Here is a 22297-nt window from a genome sequence, read left to right as displayed (position 1 = left end):
TCTTTCACATCTTGTCTTTCAGGTGATCGGGAGGTCTTCCCTGATCACCTGCTCTGAAATGGTTTCTATCACATCTCTTCGTTTCATTTATTTCAAAGCATGCACCAGTCTCATAAATTACTTGGTTATTTATTTATTTATAATCTTCCCATTAGATTACACTATCCATTAGGCCTCTGAAAGGCCCTCAGGGTATTCTCATATGATGCTTTGCTACTTTAATTTTTTGCTAATCACATAGCTTCCCCTTCTTGAGGTTTTTGCTGTTGTTTTTTTTACCATATTTCATGGCAGGAAGGTAGAAAGGTCTTTCAGAATGACTGGCGGAGGTGGTGGTAATAGTCAGTGGCTTTTATTTTTATAGTAGTGACAATAAAGACTGGCGACATTTTATAATTTGGAAATAATGATGGCAAATATTTGTCTGCACTGGTTAATTATTAACATGACTTATAGGGCTATCGGCTTTCTGTTTTTCATCGCCCCATGTATTCATACAAGGTGCACAAGAATAGGCTTAGAAAGAAGTGTTCAAAACCTGACCCAGTTTTCTGTGATCAAGAGATGTTTTTCGGCAGCAATGACTGGAAGAAGCAGGATCAGTGCCTATGGCAGGGTCTTCGCGAGGGTGTTGAGTAGGCAGTATTCAGTAATCACGATTCTCAGGGGATCACAGGAAGCTTGACTCCCTGTGTCACAGGGAAGCCCGAGAGGGAGACTTCCCTCAACAGCCCACAGGAAGCTGACGATCCCTGCACCCAGACCCCCAGGCAGTGTGTCCAAAAGCTGAAGGAAGGCTCTGTGCACCTAATGAATGGCCACCAATCTTCAAAGACTCATTGAGCTACAGGAAAAGAAACCAAATAACTAAAAACACCAAGAAACGACAGTGAAAGGAAGATGAAGCACATTAATGAAGGCAGTCCTTAAGCTCATGTAGTTTGTTGCATGGTAAGCACAGCAGACTTTCATTACAGGGTGGACAGTGTCATGGCCCCCCGGGACTCACAAGATAGATAACAACTATAGAGAATAGCAGGATGATGCAGCAGATAAAAAATGACTTATCAAAAATGATAAATGGAGAAACTGTTAATGTTCCCAGTGCCTAGCATGCATTAATTCTCTGGGTTAAAACACAGACTGGGCGTAGGAAATTTAGGGCAACAGCAAATTGAAAGCATCTGACTTCTATTGCATAATGAGAGCAAAAAAGTGTAGATTAACATTCTGAGCACGCTGGCCCCAAGGAAAACAGAAGCACCTAAATACTGGGGGCAATTTCATTAAAAATATATCCTTCACAGGGTCATTAAAGCATATTGACTAAATTGCCACTAAACAGCAGGACCTTGAGTGATTCGCAGCGTCTCGCAATCTAGCTTGTTGGCACAGCCTCCATGAATGAACTAAGAGGAAAATAACAAAGATAAGGAAGACAGGGGCAAAGCCTTCTGTGACAAGGGAGAAAACACTACAGTAGCTAATAAAAGTCCCAAATCATTTTTATAAAAACCCAGTAACTGAGTAGCTAGTGTGTGCAAGAAATAATCCCTCAATTTAAAATGTATATCGTAACTCCAGGTTAAAAAAAGATTAGAATTAGACTTGAAAGGAGAAAATGCAGCCGATTTATTGCAAGAAGGGGGCACAAATGATAAGAATCTAGAAAAGTAGTTGCATTAGGATTAGAGAGGGATGTATGTGGATAGATAATGATGCCGAATATAAGACTGCAGTTGTGCTCATCAGACTAAGTATACTGGATTAATCCCTCCTGAGGGCAAGTCCTAGTCATGATCAGGGCTTCTGTCAGGCACACCCTGCTCAGTGTCCATGATAGGGACCGAGCAGGACTGAGACAAGAGGACCACTAGTGGGACATGATTGCAGCATGTGATTTAGTATCCAATTGTTCTGTGACTTAGTCTAAGTCCTCTAGCCCTTTATCTTTAAAAATCCCACCCCATCTTGGGAGGCTGAGGTGAGTCGATTGCCTGAGCCCACGGGTTCGAGACCCGCCTGGGCAACTTGGTGAGATCTCATCTCTACAGTAAATAAAAAAAATTAGCCGGGCATAGTAACGTGCACCTATAGTTCCAGCTACTTGGAAGGTTGAGGCAGAAGGATCTCCAGAGCCCAGCAGGTCGAGGCTGCGGTGGCCAGGAGTGGCCACCGCACTCCAGTCTGGGCGACAGAGACTCCAACTCAAAAAAAAAAAAAAAAAAAAAAATTACCACTCCACCTCCCAAGGATATTTAGAGAAACAAAGAAATTAAATGAGTACTGGAAAAAAAAAAACGAAAACAGTGCACATGATACACATATCTTGGCTATCTTCTCACAGAGGCCAAATAAGTGTCATTTGATGTAGCTCATGGTAGCTATTCCAACATAAATGATTAGGCTCATATTAAGTAAAGAGAAAATTAGAAAAATCAGATAATCCACATTGAAAAGCACAAAACTTTCAGAGCTTCCCTCCACAATTTATCACTGCCCCCAAGTTCTCTGTTTTTTTTTTAACCTAGCTCCATTTTCTTCCTTCCTTATGGTCTCACTTTTGGGCTTCTATTCAATTCATTATTCACCAAGGTTCTAATTACAGCAGGATCACAAATATAAAGAAAGCACAATCTTTGTTATCAAAAAAACCTGACATCTGTTGGGGAAATGAACGCACAACTGTAGTTCAGGGCCAAAAGTGATAAATGCTATCCCAATTGTGTGTTACAGGATGATTTTGAAGCTAGAAGACAGAGCAACTTTGGAGAAGACAGACTTTGCAGATGAGAGGACATGTGAACAAACTGCTGATATCAGAGAGATAAGGGAGGGAAAGATGTACCAAGCAAGGGAAATGCCATGAGAAATGGCATGGAAGTGTGAAGGTAGATGCCAGAGATGATGCTAGAAAGGTTGGTTAGAACCTTTCTGCGTGTCAATTTAAATGCCCTGGTAAGTGTTTTGCACATATTATCTTAGGGCTGGTCAGGCCAATAAATCTTGACTACAGCAAGATGAACTAGGGCAAATGGGAACTCAGAGAGATAAAACAGACACTTAATACGATGTAAATGGAGTTGAAGACAGATTCTACTCGTCCCAGTGGCAGTGAAATGACTGCTGTGCATTTGGGGAAGGGATGCAGGAAATTCCCAAAGTGGGAGTCCACAGTCACCCATATTTAAAACCTGGGTATCATCCTACCACTGCCCTCCTCACCTGCCTCTAGTCAACCTGGCTGAAGTCTTTCATATCCCACTATTCCCACGTATTTTACAAAGCTTTATATGAGCTGTTAATAAAGGAACATGCTTTGGAGAACAGATATAACTTGTTCAAAATGCATAATACAAAACATTAATGCTACAGAATGGACAGAAAACTCAAAGTACTTATTCTTACAACACTTTTTAGGGACGGTTTAGATATACAAGTTAAATCTGTGTGCCACACTACACGCACATCTACACACACACACCTACACACACACACACACACACACACACACACACCCCATTAGCTTTCTAAGCTTCTTAGCAGTTGGTCTACTTTTTTGATGGCCATTATGTTGATGCACTTTTCTGGGCCCTGGAGGGTGTGGTGAGTCCCGGCCCATGCTCAACCTCTCCTATGAATTTTCCACATGAATGATCAGCCTCACAGAGTTTCAGTGGGACTGTGTATCTATGTGCCTCTTTGTTATTGAAAAATGTGTAGACAATGTAGTGAAACAGTCCTGGTGGTAACGAAAACTGTTCTGGGCATCTGAATGCAGATTCAGGTGACATGAATGGTAAAAGGCAGTTGTGCAATCATATAAGGTAGTACAATAGTTTTCGATGATCTGGTTAGGGCAATTATAATTTGGTACATCCTCATTTAGGATGTCTAGCCAACAGGTAGGACCTAACTCTGGGCAGGGAGAAAGCCATTTCTAGTAACCAGAGGCCATCTCCCATGAGACTTGTGGAGCATTCTCCCGTGTGACATTTCCTGTTATGCTCTGCTGAGAACCTGTCTTTTGCATTCACCATCATAAATAGTAACTAGTATAGGATTTATGAGTTGAAGAGCCTGTTTCTGTCAAGGTTCCTACAGTGTCCTCTGAAGGACCATTTCCAGGGAATTCACAAATGAAGAAATGATTCCTGAAGTTATTAGACAGCAACTGTATGTCCACTTTGCATCTACCTGTGTGCAGCATTTTTTAGGTTCCCATCCGTTTATTCAACAAATATTTACTGAGGTGTTACTAGGGGTCAGATCCAGTGCTAGGTGTTGGGCACATAGTCATGAATAAACAGACAATCCCTGGTCTTGCAGAGTTAACATCTGGTATAAAGATGGTCATATGTAAAGGATTATAATAAGTTGTGGTGAACACTCTGAATGGAAAAATGCACTGTACTTTGAGGTCAGCATATCAGGGTCTAACACACAATATGCTGGTTGTAATGCTGGATTCATCCTTTCATGAAACTCTGAATTCAACATGTTGTAAGACTATCATTAATAAAGTCAACCCAGGAAAAAAGAAAAGGGTACCATCAAAAATCGAGCTGAGGCCGGGTGCGGTGGCTCAAGCCTGTAATCCCAGCACTTTGAGAGGCTGAGACGAGAGGATTGCCTAAACTCAGGGGTTCAAGATCAGCCTGGGCAACTTGGTAAGACCTTGTCTCTATAAAAAAATCAAAAAATAAGCATGGTGTGATAGCATGCGCCTGTAGTTCCAGCTACTTGGGAGGCTGAGGTGGAAGGATCACCTGAGCCCAGCAGATTGAGGCTGCGGTGGCTGGGAGCATGCCACTGCATTCCAGCCTGGGCGACAGTGAGATTCCAATTCAAAAAAAAAAAAGTGAGCTGATTTGGGGGAGCCAATCTATCCCTCGGCATGTAGAAGACATGAGGGCACACTGATTGAACAAATAATTCATTTTTTCCCCTCTTTCTTAAACTATTAACATTATCTTAATGTATACCCAAGTGCTTTTTGGGTAACTGTGGTTTCATTTTTCAAAATATCAGATGTTATTTATAAATCCAATCAAACCAAATAAACTACTGCAGCTCAAGACTGCAAGACTGTACAGCCCACAGAAGGTCTTGCAAAGGTCTTTCCTGGTATGCAGAACACACCCTTATTCTAGGCGCATTTTGAACCCCAGCTCTGACTCTGGCTGAGAATTTAGCTTTGTTACTTAACACACATTTCCTTCTGGTCTTTCATGTATGTTGGCTTAAAACGTCATACAATTAAAAACCATTGCATAATTTCTTCTCTTTAAAAACTTTCCAGTTCTTTTTTTACTTTGTCAAATTCGGCAACAAGGCAGAGAATTCAGTGATAATATGGGAATATTGAGATACCAAATGTCGTTCCATGGGATGCAGGGATGTCTGACTTCTGCAGGCACAGCCTTATGGAGTGTGAATTGCTGAAAGTATACCTAGACCATGAAATAGAAACAGAGATTTTTTTTTTTTTGAGTTGGAGTCTCACTCGGCCGCCCAGGCTGGAGTGCAGTGGCACACTCACCGCCACCCCAGCATTAACTTGCTGGGCTCTGGCGATCCTTCCACCTCAGCCTTCCAAGTAGCCGGAACTAAAGGCACATACTACCACACCTGGCTAATTTTTGATTTATTGTAGACATGAGGCCTCGCCAAGTTGCCCAGGTGGGTCTCAAACCCGCAGGCTCAGGTAGTCCTCTCACCTCAGCCTCCCAAGGCGATGGGATTACAGGATGAGCCACCTGAAGTTAGCAAAATGGCAGGACATATATCCTTTGAGTGAGGGAGAGAAGGGGTTGCAGGGGAAACAGAATTTTAGAGGTCACATCCTTATAAATTTAAGATGTGGACACCAGAGAGAAGGATTTTTTGTCTTATTTTGGTCAAGGTTTCTCAACCTCAGCTCTACTGACATTTAAGACCAAGTAATTCCCTTTTGTGGGGAGTCTGTTATGGGCACTGTAGGATATTTAGAGCATCCTTGGCCTCTACCTAACAGATGGCAGTTGCAATATCTCCCCATTCCATTCCCCTGCCACCAGCTGTGACAACCAAAAATGTCTCCAGACATTGCCAAAGGTCCTCTGAAGACAAAATTACTGCAGGTCATTTATATCTCATGTGCCTTGTGGACAGAGCTGAGAACCTCTACAACATTCCTCTGCTTCCAAAAGGCTCAGAGCTAGAATCTAGGACCTTCAGAGGAGATCGAGGGTGAGCCACTGGTCCTTCACTTTGCTTCAGAGATCTTAGATTGCAGATCACAAAAAGTAACTGAGCTATAACCCCAATCTCTATTTTGACCCTAAGAAAATGAATCAAATTATTCCATCTTATAAAATGTTGATCACTAATGGCAGGTAATTGGACAAATCACTTTCTGACTCAACTTGCCCACATTCTGGCAAATAACTATTCTGAGAGGTTTTTTAGTCAACAGAAGACGTTGGTAGAACTACTCAGTACCCAGTCTAGAAAATTTTTCAAATGATGAATTGTCTTATGGTCATATCTCAGGTTCTTTTCTGGCCTATATTTATTTCCACCAATAATAAGTTATTGATGTTCACCAGCTATGTCTTCAGCACCCAATTCTAGAAAATACTGAACTAAAGATATTCATAGGAAAATATGCAAATATTAATTTTAATTCACTTCAACAAAGAAATCATTCCTGTTTCTGTTTTCTTCTCCCTTTTTTAAACGTTCTCCCTTGGCAAACTCTTGTAACTGTCACCTCTAACTAGAGGGCTCACAAATCTATTTCTAGAGCCAATGTTTTCCCCAGGTGGCAATCCTTAATTTCAGTTTCTAAACATCACAAATGAATATGTGCAATTTCATGAAAATCACATCAACCTCACTAATATGGTAAATGGCTAAACATTTCTTGCTTTAAAATTCTTAATTATGCTACCATTAAAATTGTATTTAAAGGAATATACATAGCCAAGTGGAAAATGCTTATGGTTTAAAGTTTGAGTGAAAAGCAAAAAATAAAATTCCATATATAATAAACAACTGCAAATGCATAAATAGCTATGATTAGAAATGAATACACACATACAAAAATCAATCACTATGATGGGATTTACAATTGTTTTTTTTTACTGCCTGTAATGTCAAACTACTTGTGTTTCTTTAAATTAGTCTTCTAAAAGATTAAAATTCTTTGAGATCCAACAACACGAACTCATTATCTCTCCTAAGTTAGTGCCTTAAGACCCATCATTCAACCAGAAACTCTGGCTGTGAATACTGCAGGCAGTTGGTTGCCCCATCCCACCTACTCACTGCCCACATGCTGCCCATCACCAGCTGCTCCCGAATCTCTCTGCAAACCAACTCAGTGTACTCAGCCACACTTTTCTGTACTCAGCCACCGTGGTCCCTCTTGCTCAGGCTCCTACAGTAAGACATTTCATGGTGCCACTGACTTAGTTCTGCTGATTCCCAGACCATTCTGCAAAGTCCTACCTTCCCCCTACCTCCCATGTCTAACCCCCGGTTCTGGATGTATCCCTTTCCTGTTTACTCCAACCAGCCCCTCTAGAATCTTCTTCAATCACCCTTACAGGCTCATGGTCCACTGTCCCTCACTAATCCCAGTTCATACCCCTTGCTCTTCCATCTCCAGGACTTTTCTTCTCTGCCAAGAATGTCTTCTCTGCCAATATAATTACCTGAATCCCACCCACCTTTCAAAGTCCAACTCAGATAGCATCCCTTCCTTGAAATGTTCTGCTCTGCTGAATGTGGTTTCTCCTTATGAATGTACCTACTGAACTTTTCTTCTGATACATCATACATAGACAGCTACCTGGGACGGTAGAAATTGTGCACCTCTTTATCTCTTTCCTACAAGAATATAAACCCTTGTTTTGGGATGCTTTGCTTTTAAACCTACATAGTTTTATACACTTGGTAACAAAAACGTATTCACTGAATAAACAATTGAAATAAAGTCTTGGCTGGCCTCGGGGGCTCAGCCTGTAATCCCAGCACATTGGGAGGCCTGAGGCGAGTGGATCGCCTGAGTCCGTGGGTTTGAGACTAGCCTGGACAACTTGGTGAGACCTTGTCTCTACAATAAATCAAAATTAGCCAGGCATGGTAGCGCGTGCCTGTAGTTTCAGCTACTTGGAAGGCTGAGGCAGAAGAATCACTGGTGCCCAGCAGGTCGATACTGGGTGGCCGTGAGCATTGAAGTGAGACTCCAACTTAAAAACAACAACAAAAAGAAAATAAAGTCTTAAACACAGCACATTTAAAAATTCAGTGAGTTATTTTTTTCTAGTTTAACCTATAACTAGCTTATTTTGACTTAATCTAACAGCTGGATTTTTAAGAAGTCAAATTTCATTGGTGTGCTCCAGATACCACTCTAACTCCTGTCTTTTCTCTTTCCCTCTCGGACTCTCGCCAGAATGGGAGGTTCATCTCAAATAGTGCCCATGCAAACATAGGGCTTTTGATGATTTTATAGGTAATGCTTATAGATTTGCTCAATCAAGCTCCTCAAAATAAAGTAGAATTTTTAGAGGGCTAGAGCCAGCCTGATTCTCTATATATGAAATATTTAATAATTATAAAGCATTTTCAGAATATCCAAATCAGGCTGGGCGTGGTGACTCAAGCCTGTAATCCCAGCACTTTGGGAGGCCGAGACGAGATGACTGCCTGAGCCCGCAGGTTCGTGTCTAGCCTGGGCAACAAGGCAACATGGTGAGACCTTGTCTCTACAATAAATCAAAAAGTTAGTTGGGCGTGTTAGTGCACACTGTAGTTCCAACTACTTGGAAGGCTGAGGCTGAAGGATCGCCAAAGCCTAGCAAGTCTATCCTGGGGTGGCCGTGAGTATGCCACTGCACTCCAACAGAAAAAAAAAATATCCAAATCACATGAACTCTACCTAGTAGGATGGAGCAGAAGCTTATTAGCTCAGTTAAGTAGTGGCTGCTTTCCTTAGGTTATAGAGTCATGGTTAATGGTTCGGACCCCAAATATATCTAGATGGCTAACTGATAAATAAAAATTTACTAAAGTCTTCTTTTAAGCTAGAGAAAGCTACAATTCAGCAGTAGTACATATGAAGTCCTGTTTTAGGAATCAGAAATATGTATGAGGACTCATCTATTACTAAGAAAAAAATTACTCTGTTTTTGGCTCTCTAGAGGGGGAGTTATAGATAAAAAAAGAGGTAAGAAGAAGAAACTCTTGAAGCAGTGGCATTCCTAACATCTTGGTTCATAATTTGAGTGAGTTCATAGGTATTAATTTTATCATTATGCTACACAAATTATCTTCTAATAACTGCCACAAAAGTGAAAACTAATACTGACCTCCTGCCATGCATTATTCTAAGCACTTATTTTGACTAATTTAAGACTCATTAAAACCTGAGGATGTATGGATCAGTATTATTCACATTTTACAGGTCAGAAAATTGAGGCACAGATAAATAAAGTAACTTCCCAAGGTTACCAGGTGCTCCAGCTCTAGAAGCTGTGCTCTTAGCATTCTGCTACCAAATATTTTGAAAAGAAGAAAAAGTAATAAGAAGTCTGAAGACAACCAAGTTCATGATTATTTCACAGGACAGTCACAAGATGCCATTCTCCTACTCTTGCAGATACACTGGCCTTAAACGTTTCTCCGTGAATACTTATCTATTCCATCCTCTCATTATGTTTCATTATCTTCCACATTGACTCACATTATCTTGTAATCTGTCACATTGACCATGCAGTTGGCTCAAACCCCTAGATCTGGAAAGTTGTCTTCTCCACCTATCCAGAATGATATATCCAAAGATTATATCAACTCTTAACCCTGCTACAAAGCCTTTCCAGAAAACATAAATGGTTGAAAAAGCAATTCTGCTACCACGACTGCTTATGCCCAGCCACGTAACTTCAGTGTCAATTTACTTATATAATGAACCACTTCAAGGTCAATTTACTTATACAAAGGATTTAATGATGCAGATTACTTCCATTCTAAAATACAAATCCACATTGATCTTTCTAATTTTTGAACTCACCCAGATTATTATCTATAATCTCAATCTGTTTTTTTTTTTTTTTCTTGTTGTTTATCCTGGTGGGCCACTGAAAATTACCACGTTTCCTTCTCTCCATCAGTCAATAAGTAAATTAGCAAGCAATTAGTAAACCATGTGCCAGATGCTCTGCTAGGCACCAAAGGGATAAAAACAATACTTATGCATATCATTAGTTTTTGCTTACTAACCAGTGAAATTTCTCTAATCATGCCTGAGTCAAAAGTTTAGTTGGAGAGAATACAATGTGCAGTTTCCCTGAATAGGCAATTGCAGAGGATCCACTGGGCCTGAGCTGACCTCAAACACTTCTAGGCATCATCATCCATTCCCTCTGAGAAAAGTGTAGTAAGAGCAAGAGATGACAAAGGGATGATGTGTCAGCTGTCTCTGGCTGGGGGAAAGTTAAGTCGGACTATGGTTCTCATGTGATCAGACATGTGGCAGACTGCCTGGAATGGCTCAGCACTGCTCCCCCCTTCTTTTTCTTTTTAAGTATAGAATTCTGGGCAAATCAAAGACTGCACTTCCCAACCTTCCCTACAATGGAGTGTTGCCACATGACCAAGTTCTGGCCAATGGGCTGTGAGCAGAGACAATCTCCTTCCGCTTCTTCCTGCTGGTTGTCTGGAACGTGGATGTGTGGGCTGGGGCTGGGGATCCACCGTGTGGATCACAAGGTGGAGAAACAAAATCCAAGGTGGGAGGGTCTCTGATAATGTGGTATAGCCAATACCAACATAAGTTTATGTGAAAGAAAAACTTCTGCCTTGTTTCTGCTGAAGTGACTCCTAATACTATAGTCCTTTCTTTCCTCTCTCCAACTTTATCCTTCCTTGTCTATCTGATTCTTATGCTTTAGATCTTTGTCCCCTTAAGGGTCATTTCTTTTCTTTTCTTTTTTTTTTGAGTTGGAGTCTCACTCTGTCGCCCAGACTGGAGTGCAGTGGCCGCTCCCGGCCACCACAGCCTCGACCTGCTGGGCTCCGGCGATCCTTCTGCCTCAGCCTTCCAAGTAGCTGAAATTACAGGCATGCGTTACCACGCCCGGCTGGTTTTTTTTAATTTTATTTATTGTAGAGATGAGGTCTCACTGCCCAGGCAGGTCTCGAACCTGCGGGCTCCGGCAATACACTCACCTCAGCCTCCCAAAGGCGCAGGATTATAGACTGAGCCACCGAGCCCAGCTAGGTCATTTCTTCAGAGTAGCTTTCTCTCTCCTTTTCATCTGCCCCCCGCCCAGGCCTGTTATAAATACTCTTCTAGCTCCCTAGATTATTGTTATTGCATTTACTACCATTTATTGTGCAGTAGGACCCCCTTATCCATGGGGGACGTCCCAAGACCTCCAGTGGATGTCTGAAACTGGAGATAGTGTTGAATGCTACACATACACATATATATACACATACATTTTTTCCCTATACGTACATACTCATGTGCTATAGTCCATTTTTTGTTGCTGTAAAAGAATAACTCAGGCTGAGTCATTTATTTATTTATTTAGCTCATGATTTTGATGGTTGGAAAAGTTCAAATTTGGGCGTCTGCTGAAAGCCTCAGGCTGCTTCCATTTGGAGTTGGCATGTGAAGAGGTCACATGGTAAGAGAGGAGGAAGGTGGAGGGGAGGTACCAGGCTCTTTTTAACAAACAGATCTTAAGGAATTAATAGAGTAAGAATTCGCTCAACCTCCCTGAAGGAGGGTATTAATCTGTTCATGAGGAATCTGCTCCCATGACCCAAACACCTCCGATTAAGTCCCAACTCCAAAACTGGGGATCAAATTTCAACATGAGATTTGAAGGGGACATATATCCAACCATAGCATTATGATAAAGTTTAACTTATAAATTAGGTGTAGTAAGAGATTAACAACAAGAACAATAAGTAGAACAATTATAAGAATATGCTTCAATAATAAAGGTCATATGAAAATGGTCTCTTTCTCAAAATATCTTCTCACATGTAACATTTTCAGGCTATGGCTGACCATGTGTCACTGAAACCACAGGAAGTGAAACCCTAGATAAAAGGGAGGACTAATATGTTTATGTAGTTCATTGATTTCTGTCTTCATCACTGGATGCCTAACAAAGACTGTGTTTTTGTTTGGCTTTGCTTTCTTCTCCATAGGACCTTTTGTGCCTGGCACAGTTCCTGGTACACAGAAAACAATCAAATATTTGTTGGAAAAAAATGACTGAAAAAATCAGAGGATCTTCCCATTCTTCTCTGAGCTCTAGAACAGCCACAATAAGTGCCGAGGGTTTCCGCATTTATACTTGCTTAAATAAGATCACGGAGGGAAAGTTTTAAATTATTTAGTAGAGTGGTTCTCAAACACAGTCAAATGGCATGGCACTTGGAAATAGTAATGTTTTCAAAAAAAGAAATTAATAGATAATATGAAGCTCTCCTCATCTCAAAAATAATACATTAATTATTCAAAGGAGAATCATGTATCTAAGTTTTCAATGTCTGCTTCTTACTTTTTTCTATGCTTTTATCATCTGCCTAAGGCAATCATACCAAAGGGTAAAGAAACATGGGAAGAAAACTTAATAAGAATTATATCAATGTATGTGCAAGGTAGAAAAAGATGATTATCACTCAACCTTAGAAGCAGGAAGAGGAAAGGCTGGTTGAGAACCACTTATTTTAGTCATTTATCTGCGTTAACTGTACAAACAACATGTTTGAGTTTGTTAAATCAACCTGCATTAATGATACCTTCAGGAGTTAAACATTTTTCAGCAAACAATGAATTTGTCCTCAATGCTAGAGATTTCTGGAAATTTAAAGTATCTCTGTGGCTTCAAGCTAAGAAGGGACTTTTCCCTATTATGAGAAATAAGACAAACTAGCCATCTCACCTTAAAACTTCCCTAATGATAATTCTTTTCCTAAGGCAATCTAGAAGAAGAACATTAAAACTAACAATTTGGATAAACTTACCAATTATGAGTCTGCCATTAAAACATTACTGAGAGGGAATTTAAAAATGGTCTCTTCATTTGGTCCGTTTCTTGCTCCCAGACCAAAGCATTGCAGTACAGACACATAATTTAAATGCACACTCTCTTCCACTTTGTAATACCAGAGTGCTAAGTGGACACCTGGACAGATAGCAAACTCTTTGCCCATGATTACACACCTTGTATTTTCTGTAGATGTCTACTAGGTTTTTGTTATACAAAAATACCTTAACAGTAAATGACATTCTCTTTCCCTTCCTCATCTAAGTCAGTATCTCTATCTCTCTCTGTCTCTCTCTCACACCCCCCCCAAAGGTATTAGCTAATTTGGTAGAAAAGTGATATTATTTGATTCTTCTTCATATTGGCTCATAGAACTAGTGAGAGAAAATCATTATCATGGGAGGACACAGAAGACACACAGGACTTTGAGCCACTCCTAGCTTTGCTCCTTGTAACTTAGCTTTTCAGTTTGATTGGCTATATAACAGGAATAGTAATGACTACCATCTATGAGTCTTTTAGGATAGACTTAGCCTGAATTATGGTTCAAACGCTGACCCAGTCATTTTGCTAACTGTGTAACCTTAGTATGAATGTACTTACCAGAGTGTCTGATGCTTAATAAATGATAAATGATCAGCCCCTGCCAATTTCTCCTTTGAAAACTGTAAAGCACTCCACCATAGAATATTTACTTCTATTATCTAAAGATGCCCATAAAGTAAGATACCCATAATGGAATACTCATCAAATTCTCTCTCAGTGTCCAGTATCACATCCTTCCTTATCGCCAAAGCCAGCCTGCCCTCCCCAGATAAGATACTCACATCTTTCCCATATTTACAGAGGCAGACAGCCAGCCATAATTCCTTTCTGTCTTTCAAGACTCAATCAGCCGTATCAGTTAATAACTTCACTAAAGGTTATCCATCAGAAAGAAAGGAAAAAACATCCTAATTACCCCAGACAAAGATGTCATTAGTTATGTATATGGTCCCAATAAAGTCTTCCTGGCATTTACAGAAATGGCACATACCATGGGAAAACATTACCAGAGCAAAGTATTTTACCTAAATATTCAACAGCTCCCTACCATCTACAAATCAATTTCAAAGGTAATCTATCTTTAGAGAAACCTTTTTTCTGATTTTTTACAGTTCTGACAGTTTATTTGCTCAAGCTATAAAATTTTTATTTGAATTCCACAGCCATTTGAATAAATCAAAGTTGCCTTTCTTCGCCCTCCAGTTAAATAGTAAAACCATGTACAATAGTTCCTAGACCAAATGGGTTAACTTTATTCCTATTTAATTTGTCAGGTTTGTTAAACCCTCAGATTGAAAGTCTAGGGCTTTCTTTCTGTGTGAACACTAACACTGGAATATTGGGTTTCATTATCAACTAGTTTCTATTTAATTTCAGGGAAATCTCTAAAAGAGAAAATCATATTATTTTATCTCTAGGAAATTAATACAACTGCTACATACCCATAAGAATGTGACATGGTTCAACTTCTCATGTTTATAAGCACTAGCAGAATGAAATACATGATATAGCATTTGAAAAATAACACCTAGGATCTGTTGTAAAAATGTACCATGCCATGGTTGAACAGACATAAATAAAAACTGCATGGTGTGGCTTTACCCTGAATAGTATACTCAGATCAACACTTGAAAATTGTCTACTGTATCTAGTTTTAAAAGATTGTCTGTGCCTAGAAAATACCTACATAAAATGACTGGAAGATTTTTATCGGAAATATCCAGCTTAAATAATTTATCATTAGAATGAGTCATGTAGAGGCAACAAGACTAAATTAACATACCCTTCAGGTGTAATAGAAATCCAATCTTTTCTCTGAGGATTCATCCAATTTGCTCTCTCTTTTTAATATGATTTTTGGGAAAATATGAGAAAAGCATTTTAATATAGAAATGATATTAGCAAAACAAGGACTTATTTAAGAGGTTTTACTTGGATCATTATAAGTACTACAGAGTTACAAGATAACGGAGCCTGAGCTTTTACAGATTACTACTAAGTTGGTATAGAAATTCCTTGTGCATAGAGAAAGGAGTTAAAACGTTATTCTAAGCCAGAAATTCTATACCTTGTAACAAGCTCTATACCCAAATGAATATTTTAAAGCTTAGAAATAGGAAATGATCATGGAGCCCTCATCTGTGACCTATCAAAGTCAGATGAACATCTTTGAAGTTTTATTTTGATGAAAGTAATAATATCACCCAAAATACAGTTATCCCATTATTAATTTCCTAGCAGCTTGGCTAAAAATGGCTGTCTAAGATAAAAGTACACTACAAAAAAAAAATGGGCTTAAGACTAGGTTTGTGAATTGAAATATTTTTACCAATTCCGATATTTAAAAATAATGTTCTCACTCATAAGTGGGACCTGACCATTACTCACAATAGCACAAGGAAGGGATGGCAAGTTTGTTGGACACTGTCAGGGGAGTGGAAGGGGGTATGTAACAACATGAAGCGTACCTGATCCTAAACCAGGAGATGAACACCAGTTGGAGGCCCAAACTTCACCTGCACATAGATCACTTATGTACCTAATCCTAACTTGTGCTCCCCACATCTTAACATTAAAATAAAATATTTTTTAAAATAGCATGTACCCTAACATCTCCCCATGGCCCCTCCCCTCTCAGTACCCCAGTATACTCTCTACTTTTATATACTTTTATATACTTTTTATCTACTTTTATATACTTTTTATCTACTTTTATTTTTTTACTTTTTATATACTTTTTATCTACTTTTTTATCTACTTTTTATCTACCTTTTATATACTTTTATATACTTTTATAACCACCATTATACTCTCTACTTCCATGAGATTAACTTTTAGATTCCATATTTGAGTGGAATCATGTAGTATTGGTCTATCTGTGCCTGGCTCTTTTCACTTAACATAATGTCTTTGAGGTTCATCCACAGTTACAGTTAGATAGGAGGAAGAATTTTCAGGAGATTTTTGTATAGCAAGGTGACTAAGATTAGTGACAATATATTATACTCTTGAAAAATGCAAAGACTGTGACTGTTGGTCAAGTGCAGTGGCTCACGTTTATAAGCTCAACATTTTGGGAGGCCAGGTGAAAGCACTGCTTAAGCTCAGGAATTCGAGATCAGTCTGAGCAACATAGAGAGATCTTGTCTCTACAATAAATAAAAAACGTAGCCAGGCATGGTGGCACATGCCTATAGTCCCAACTACTTGGGAGGCTGAGATGGAAGGATTGCCTGAGCCCAGGAGATCGAGGCTGCAGTGAGCCCCATGATCATGCCATTGCACTCCAGCTTGAGCAACAGAGTGAGATACTGACTCAAAAAATAAAGCAAAACAAAAGACAGTGGATGTTATGTGCTCTTACCACAAAACTGATAACTATGAAAGGTAATGCATTTGCTAATTAGCTAGATTTAACCATTTCACAATGTATATACACTCCAAAAACATCATGTTGTACATGGTAAAGACATACTATGTTATCTGTCAATTTAACAAATACAGCAAAAAGCAAAAAGGCTCTTATCGGCTTAAGCATTTTGGAAATATCATTGTAAAGAATGACAGTCCAGGCCGGGTGGCAGCTCAAGTCTGTAATCCCAATACTTTAGGAGGTGGAGGCTAGAGGATTGCCTGAGCCCGCCAGTTTGAGACCAGCCTGGGCAACATGGTGAGACCTCGTCTCTACAATAAATCAAAAAATTAGCTGGGCATGGTAGCATGTGCTTGTAGTTTCAGTTGATGCTGGGGTGGCAGTGAGCATGCCACTGGACTCCAGCCTAGGTGGCAGAGTGAGACCCCAACTCAAAAAAAAAAAAAAGAATGACAGCCCAGATTATTTTTTCTTTTTCAGACAATGTCTGATTTTCCTCCTAGATGTTAAACTAAAAGTACCAAGGTCTATGATAGTTTCATTAGAAAATCTATTAAAATAGACTTTCTATAGTATGGTTAACATATGTCAACTCCTGTCCTCAGCAAGGTTAGCAGAAGGCACCCCTGGCTGGAATTAGAAAGCAAGTACATGTTTTCAAAACAGGTGTTACTGTTGACATAAATAGCAAACATTCTACTTGTGCATAACTCCTAAAGAACAGGTGTTTTCTCATTTTAATTTTTAATACAAATTTCTGTATTCTTCAAAAAAAAAAACTATTCCTGGGAGAATTTCCAGAATAATATATAACCTATGAGGTGTATCTCTTAGTATGATACCAAAGCTCACCCTCCAGATTCACAGGCTAGACTTGGAAGTCACAAAAGTGATTAGCGTGGCAGCTGGCCTTGCCTGTTTTCCCAAAGTAGTGAAGTAAAACAAATCTAGAGGGGGTCACTCTGTGGTTCCTATGCATGCAAGACTGCCAAACTGATGTTAGGATACAGCAAAATTGTACATTTCAGAATCAAAGAGAGTTAAAGAGGATTGAAATCTTAAAGATCAGCTAGGTAGGCACTGTCAATGTTTGTAGTATCTGAGAAGCACTTGGGACACTAATGAAAACTGCATATTCCTAGACCTATCCACTGAGATTCTGACTCAGGAGAAGTAGGTAATAGTAGCAGAAGTAGTAATGATAGTAACATATACCACTTCTAAAGCACTTTCTTTTTGCCACATACAGTGCTGTTCTTTACAGGTGTCACCTCAAAACAATTCTATTGGGTAGGCACTACTACAGAGAGTGGCAAAAACATGTATACACATTTTAAGGATGACGTTTGCTCAAAAGACGGCATTAATCAAATGAATGCTAGTGTCACCGTGCAACAGGCAGGACAGTCAGAGAAAATGGTGGAAGCACGGTTGAACGAACATCAGACTACACATTGCTACTATAATTCAATTCAACTTCAAAAAGTAATACATAGATAACATCTATTAAAATGTGTATATATATATTTGGTACTCCCTGCATTTTGCCCCATTTTACAAATGAGGAAATCAACACACAGAGTGGTTATAGAATCTGTCTAAGGATATCCTGCTATAAAGTGGGAGAATAAAGATTCAAACCCAGGCAGGCTAGCTTCAGAGTCTCAATCACTAACTACCTTAAACTACCCCTCAAGAGGGTTAGGGTGAGGCCCAGGGCATCAAGAAAATGTCACAACTCAAGTTAGTCTTTCCTCTTCTGAATGGAGAAACAGAGACCCAGAGAAGTGAATTCCATTATATGACACCAACTATTATTGAATATCCCCCTACATATAGTCCTCTAGGGAGGAAAAGGACAGATCACATTAATAAAGCCATCTTGTTGGTTCCTGTTGTATTGCTGTGACCAAGGTGCTATTCTAGGGCAGAGATTTCCATCGTTTTCTGCCCAGCTCACCATTCATTCATAGAATATGACACACTTCAGTCAGCACAAGGGATTCTCAATCATGGTGATTGTCAAGGGAAACAACGGGAAAGAGGAGGAGAAGCCATCTCTAAAAGAGTAGTTGGAATGAAAGAGATAAAGTTCACATAATTTGGGGAAGAAAAAAATATGTGATTTCTGATGATACCTCTATGTGATTCTGATATGCCTCCCTGATATGGTCTTTCTCCCTGTAAACTGACCATTCTAAAATCTCAGTACATATCAAAACATTATTAGGTCTTAGTTTTAACATATACAAGTAGGCAGAATACCCAGAATGACCACCAGATCTATCCCAAGCTGGATCTATTTACAAACATTCTCTTAAAAGGTGATAAATACATTTCCTAACAGCATTTGATACATAGAATAGGGCCAAATGTGTCATAAAGTTATGGAAATTATATCCTTTTTTGCAGTTAAGCAATCAAGGTAATTTGGAGGGACCATAAGCAAGGATAATAACAATCTGTTCCAAAGGAAAGATGAGCCAGCATGATCACAATGCAGAGGCATTTTCAAGATAACAACAAACGCGAGGGGTCAGCATGTGTTCCTGTCCCAGTGACGCACGCTGGTGGCCACGTCAAACCAACCTTCATCACTTCCACCTGCAGGTCCTCATTGAGCGAAGGCGTCACTTTCACGGCATTCAGGATCTGATTGAGCAGCTGCTTCTCATCAGAGTCTGTTTCCATGGATACAAACCTCTCTTCTGACAGAAGCTTCTGCAAAGAGGCACAAGGCAGTGATCACAGATAGACTCTCCTCGCTGCCTCATTCGGTTGTATCTTATTACGTATCGATGATCATTTCTCTTATTCATGAGGCATGTAGCTGGAGCCCATTATGAAAGAATGCAGGCTACACGCCATGAAAAAGAGAAACACATCCAACCTTGGGGTAATCTGTTTGGGGCAAGGGCCTTTCCCTGATAGGAGATCATTCATTTTAAATGTCATCAAGTGAAATTCTGATGTGCTGGCCATATAGGTTATTTAGGGGATGGGGATGGGGAATGAAGAGGCCGAGAGGAATGTCACCCTGCACAACAGTCACTCACACACACACACACCCTTTCTGAATGGGGCTTTGTCACCAGAAAGGAGAAGGTCTTGTAGACAACAAGTTCATTTCTCAAGTGTTTATCTTTTTGCTTCCTAATGTGAGCTGTCATTTATCCAGGAATTATTCATGAATCCAGAAAGCTTAATGTGCTTCCCCAAAAGAGAATGAATCTTACAAAAACCTCAGCTAAAAGACATTCTCTTTCATGAGGACTCCTAGCAGGTCAGCCCACAGGATGGCCCTATTCTGTTTCTATTTTTCGTTTTTCATCAAATTCTTCCTCAGATGGTACCAAAATCCACCTGTCTATAACTTCTATTCCCTCATTGCTCCCTAGGGCCACATGGATTAATATGTGAAGGCAGCTAGAGAGTCCACCAAATCCTTTCCATATTAAACTTCCTCAGGTCCCTTCCAAGGGTGGTTCTCCACCTGGTAAGGTTTCACTTGTGCCCTCCTGATTAGAATGTGGCCTCCGGAGTGAAGGCAGTATGTCAAAGGTAGTTTGATATTGAAGAGTGATGAATGACTTGAATCTCATCCTCAGGTAAAACGAGCTTAGTGGGCCCCCTAGCACATTCTACGCAGACTCACCCTGTAGCCCCTAATTCTCATTTACAAAGGCTGCAATTAAGCTTTTCTCCCCAATTCTGTCCTGGTGAGATGATTTTTGAGACCCCAGTATGGAATTTTATATTTATCCCTATTTAGTTTGTTCTTTTCTGTTGTGGCTTACAGTTGCAGCCTGTGAAGAACTTGGGAATTTGGATTCATCCAGTGTAATGACTCTTTTACCTACATGCCTTTGCAATCTGGAAAACAATATTTTCAACCTTTCTGCTGAAGACTCTCTGATATTTTGCCTGTATTCTTTTAAAAGGGATTTTGCCAAAATCACGTCATACCCAGGACATCCCAGAATCAATATCTATACACAAAGCTGTTTTTACTTAGAGAGAGAGAGAGAGACAGAGAGGTGTGCTAAATGGGAAATCTATATAATACTAGAGGAAAAAGAACAAAAGTTGTAGATCAAAGCAAATTCTCACTCATTTTTATTTTTATTGATGGCCCAATTAACTTGAGAAAAGCAAATGGTTTTAAAAAACATTATTGACAATGTTTAAAAATTTGAAATGCTGTCATACATTAAATACCCATCATCTAATTCCAATTTACTTGGAGGGGGAAAGAGCTGTTTTCTCACTCTTTCATATGTATTAATGCTTAAAAGGTACTAGGGACCTTTCTGAACTTAAAAAACTAACTATGAAATAGTCTATACTGATGTAAAAAGGTATCTGACAAATACTACCAATCCATGGCCACACTGGATAAGCCTCCACAAGCTTCAACTTCACAGTACTTGCCTCTTAGAAAACAAACCATTTTTAAAAGTTAGTGTATGTTTATAGTCATTACCTTTCACTGTCAGAACTAGACCCATTATGTTTGGAGTAAAACACAAATGAACAAATGCTTAGAGAAAGAAATGTATTCAAGCAATCTGACTTTTCTTAGTAAACCATTCCCCCCCCCCCAATCTTGCTCTGGAAACAAAAGATATTAATCTATTAGCTAACCTACTCCATTTTTAGAATAAAAAGCAAAACAGAACCTTTCTAATTTACTATCAATTCTTACTATATAGAAACCACAAATGTTGAATGTATACAAGATCTGAATTGATATGAACTTGAAATCTCTTTCCTGAGATCTCTTACTCTCCTAAAATTGGGCATCTCAAAAATATTTCACATCTGTGTGGTCCTCACGGGGACCTTTGCTAGGTCCCCATGAATCTGTGTCTGACTCAACAAAAAAATGCTGTGCACAGAAAAATTCTGGTTAATAAAAGAAAATTCTATTACCCTCCATGGTTATTTTCTAGTTCAATCAAATGTCACTGTGAGTCTTTCAACAGCTAGTATTTAAAATGTTAACTATTTGCTCTTTCAACGCCAAAGGGGTCTGTCAATTTCTGTCACCCCATTGCATTCAGTCAAAGCCATACCTGCATCCCTGCCAAAGCGTGTTGGGCCAGCTTCACATTCTTGGATTCCAAAGCCAACTGGAGAGGCAGCAGGCATTTCTCCCTGGCAAACACATAAATAAGGACATGTGAGCTCAGCAAAGTTGGCAGTCAAGCAATAGAAGCCTTATGTACACCCACCCCTAAACGCTGCCACACACACACACAAAAACCATAACCAATAATGAAAATGCATGTGAGCTTAAAAAAAACACAGCAAAAAAGCTGTGCAGAGATGACAGCATATCAATCGCCTGCCTTCTTATTACTGCTACAGGAAGAGCAAACAACAAGGCCTTTCACTAATTAGCACCTAGTACACTAATTAGTGCACACCGGAACCCCCAGTCCGTGAGTATGCTTTGCTCTTCCCCAGATTAATGGCATTGCTTACACCCTGTACTCCTGGGGTGAACAAATCTGGGAAGCACCATTTATGCCTTGCTTATACTTCTTCCTTACCTAGAAAGTAAATGCTTCATCCTCAGCACACTGCCTGATCCACATACATAGATTTTTTTTTTCAGGGGAGAAAGTTTCATTTGGTATTCAGTCCACACTAGATAAAGGGTGATCTACGGGGACAGAAATACTAAAGCATAGAGGCCGGCAAAAGAGGAATAAACTGAAGAGAATATCCTAAAAACACATGGGGTTTTAACCAGTGGCTTGCTGTTGAGTCAAACGTTCTTTTTGATTAACTCCTTTGGAATGCAAATGATAATAAA

General features: G+C 39.6%; 2 protein-coding genes across 2 annotated transcripts in view; one reads left to right on the top strand and one right to left on the bottom strand.

The window, feature by feature from the left end:
• The window catches only part of ARFGEF3 (ARFGEF family member 3), a 188271-nt gene that overhangs the window by 134291 nt on the left and 31683 nt on the right, over positions 1 to 22297 (bottom strand). The window contains exons 4-6 of the mRNA XM_008059165.2: positions 22032 to 22144; positions 21552 to 21633; positions 19066 to 19197 (exon numbers count right to left, since the gene is read on the bottom strand). Of these exons, the coding sequence (XP_008057356.2) occupies positions 19066 to 19197; positions 21552 to 21633; positions 22032 to 22144 (327 nt within the window). The remainder of the gene's footprint in view (positions 1 to 19065; positions 19198 to 21551; positions 21634 to 22031; positions 22145 to 22297) is intronic.
• On the top strand, positions 9107 to 9878 carry PBOV1 (prostate and breast cancer overexpressed 1). Its single transcript, XM_021712943.1, is given in 5 exon segments — positions 9107 to 9136; positions 9422 to 9478; positions 9480 to 9597; positions 9600 to 9778; positions 9780 to 9878. Coding segments are annotated over 5 exon segments (483 nt in total).

The sequence above is a fragment of the Carlito syrichta genome, unplaced genomic scaffold (assembly GCF_000164805.1).
Source record: "Carlito syrichta isolate Samal-C Ts95f unplaced genomic scaffold, Tarsius_syrichta-2.0.1 Scaffold303739, whole genome shotgun sequence".
Classification (NCBI taxonomy): domain Eukaryota; kingdom Metazoa; phylum Chordata; class Mammalia; order Primates; family Tarsiidae; genus Carlito; species Carlito syrichta.
Note: the sequence above shows the minus strand (reverse complement) of the source record. Positions and strands in the feature narration are given on the sequence as shown.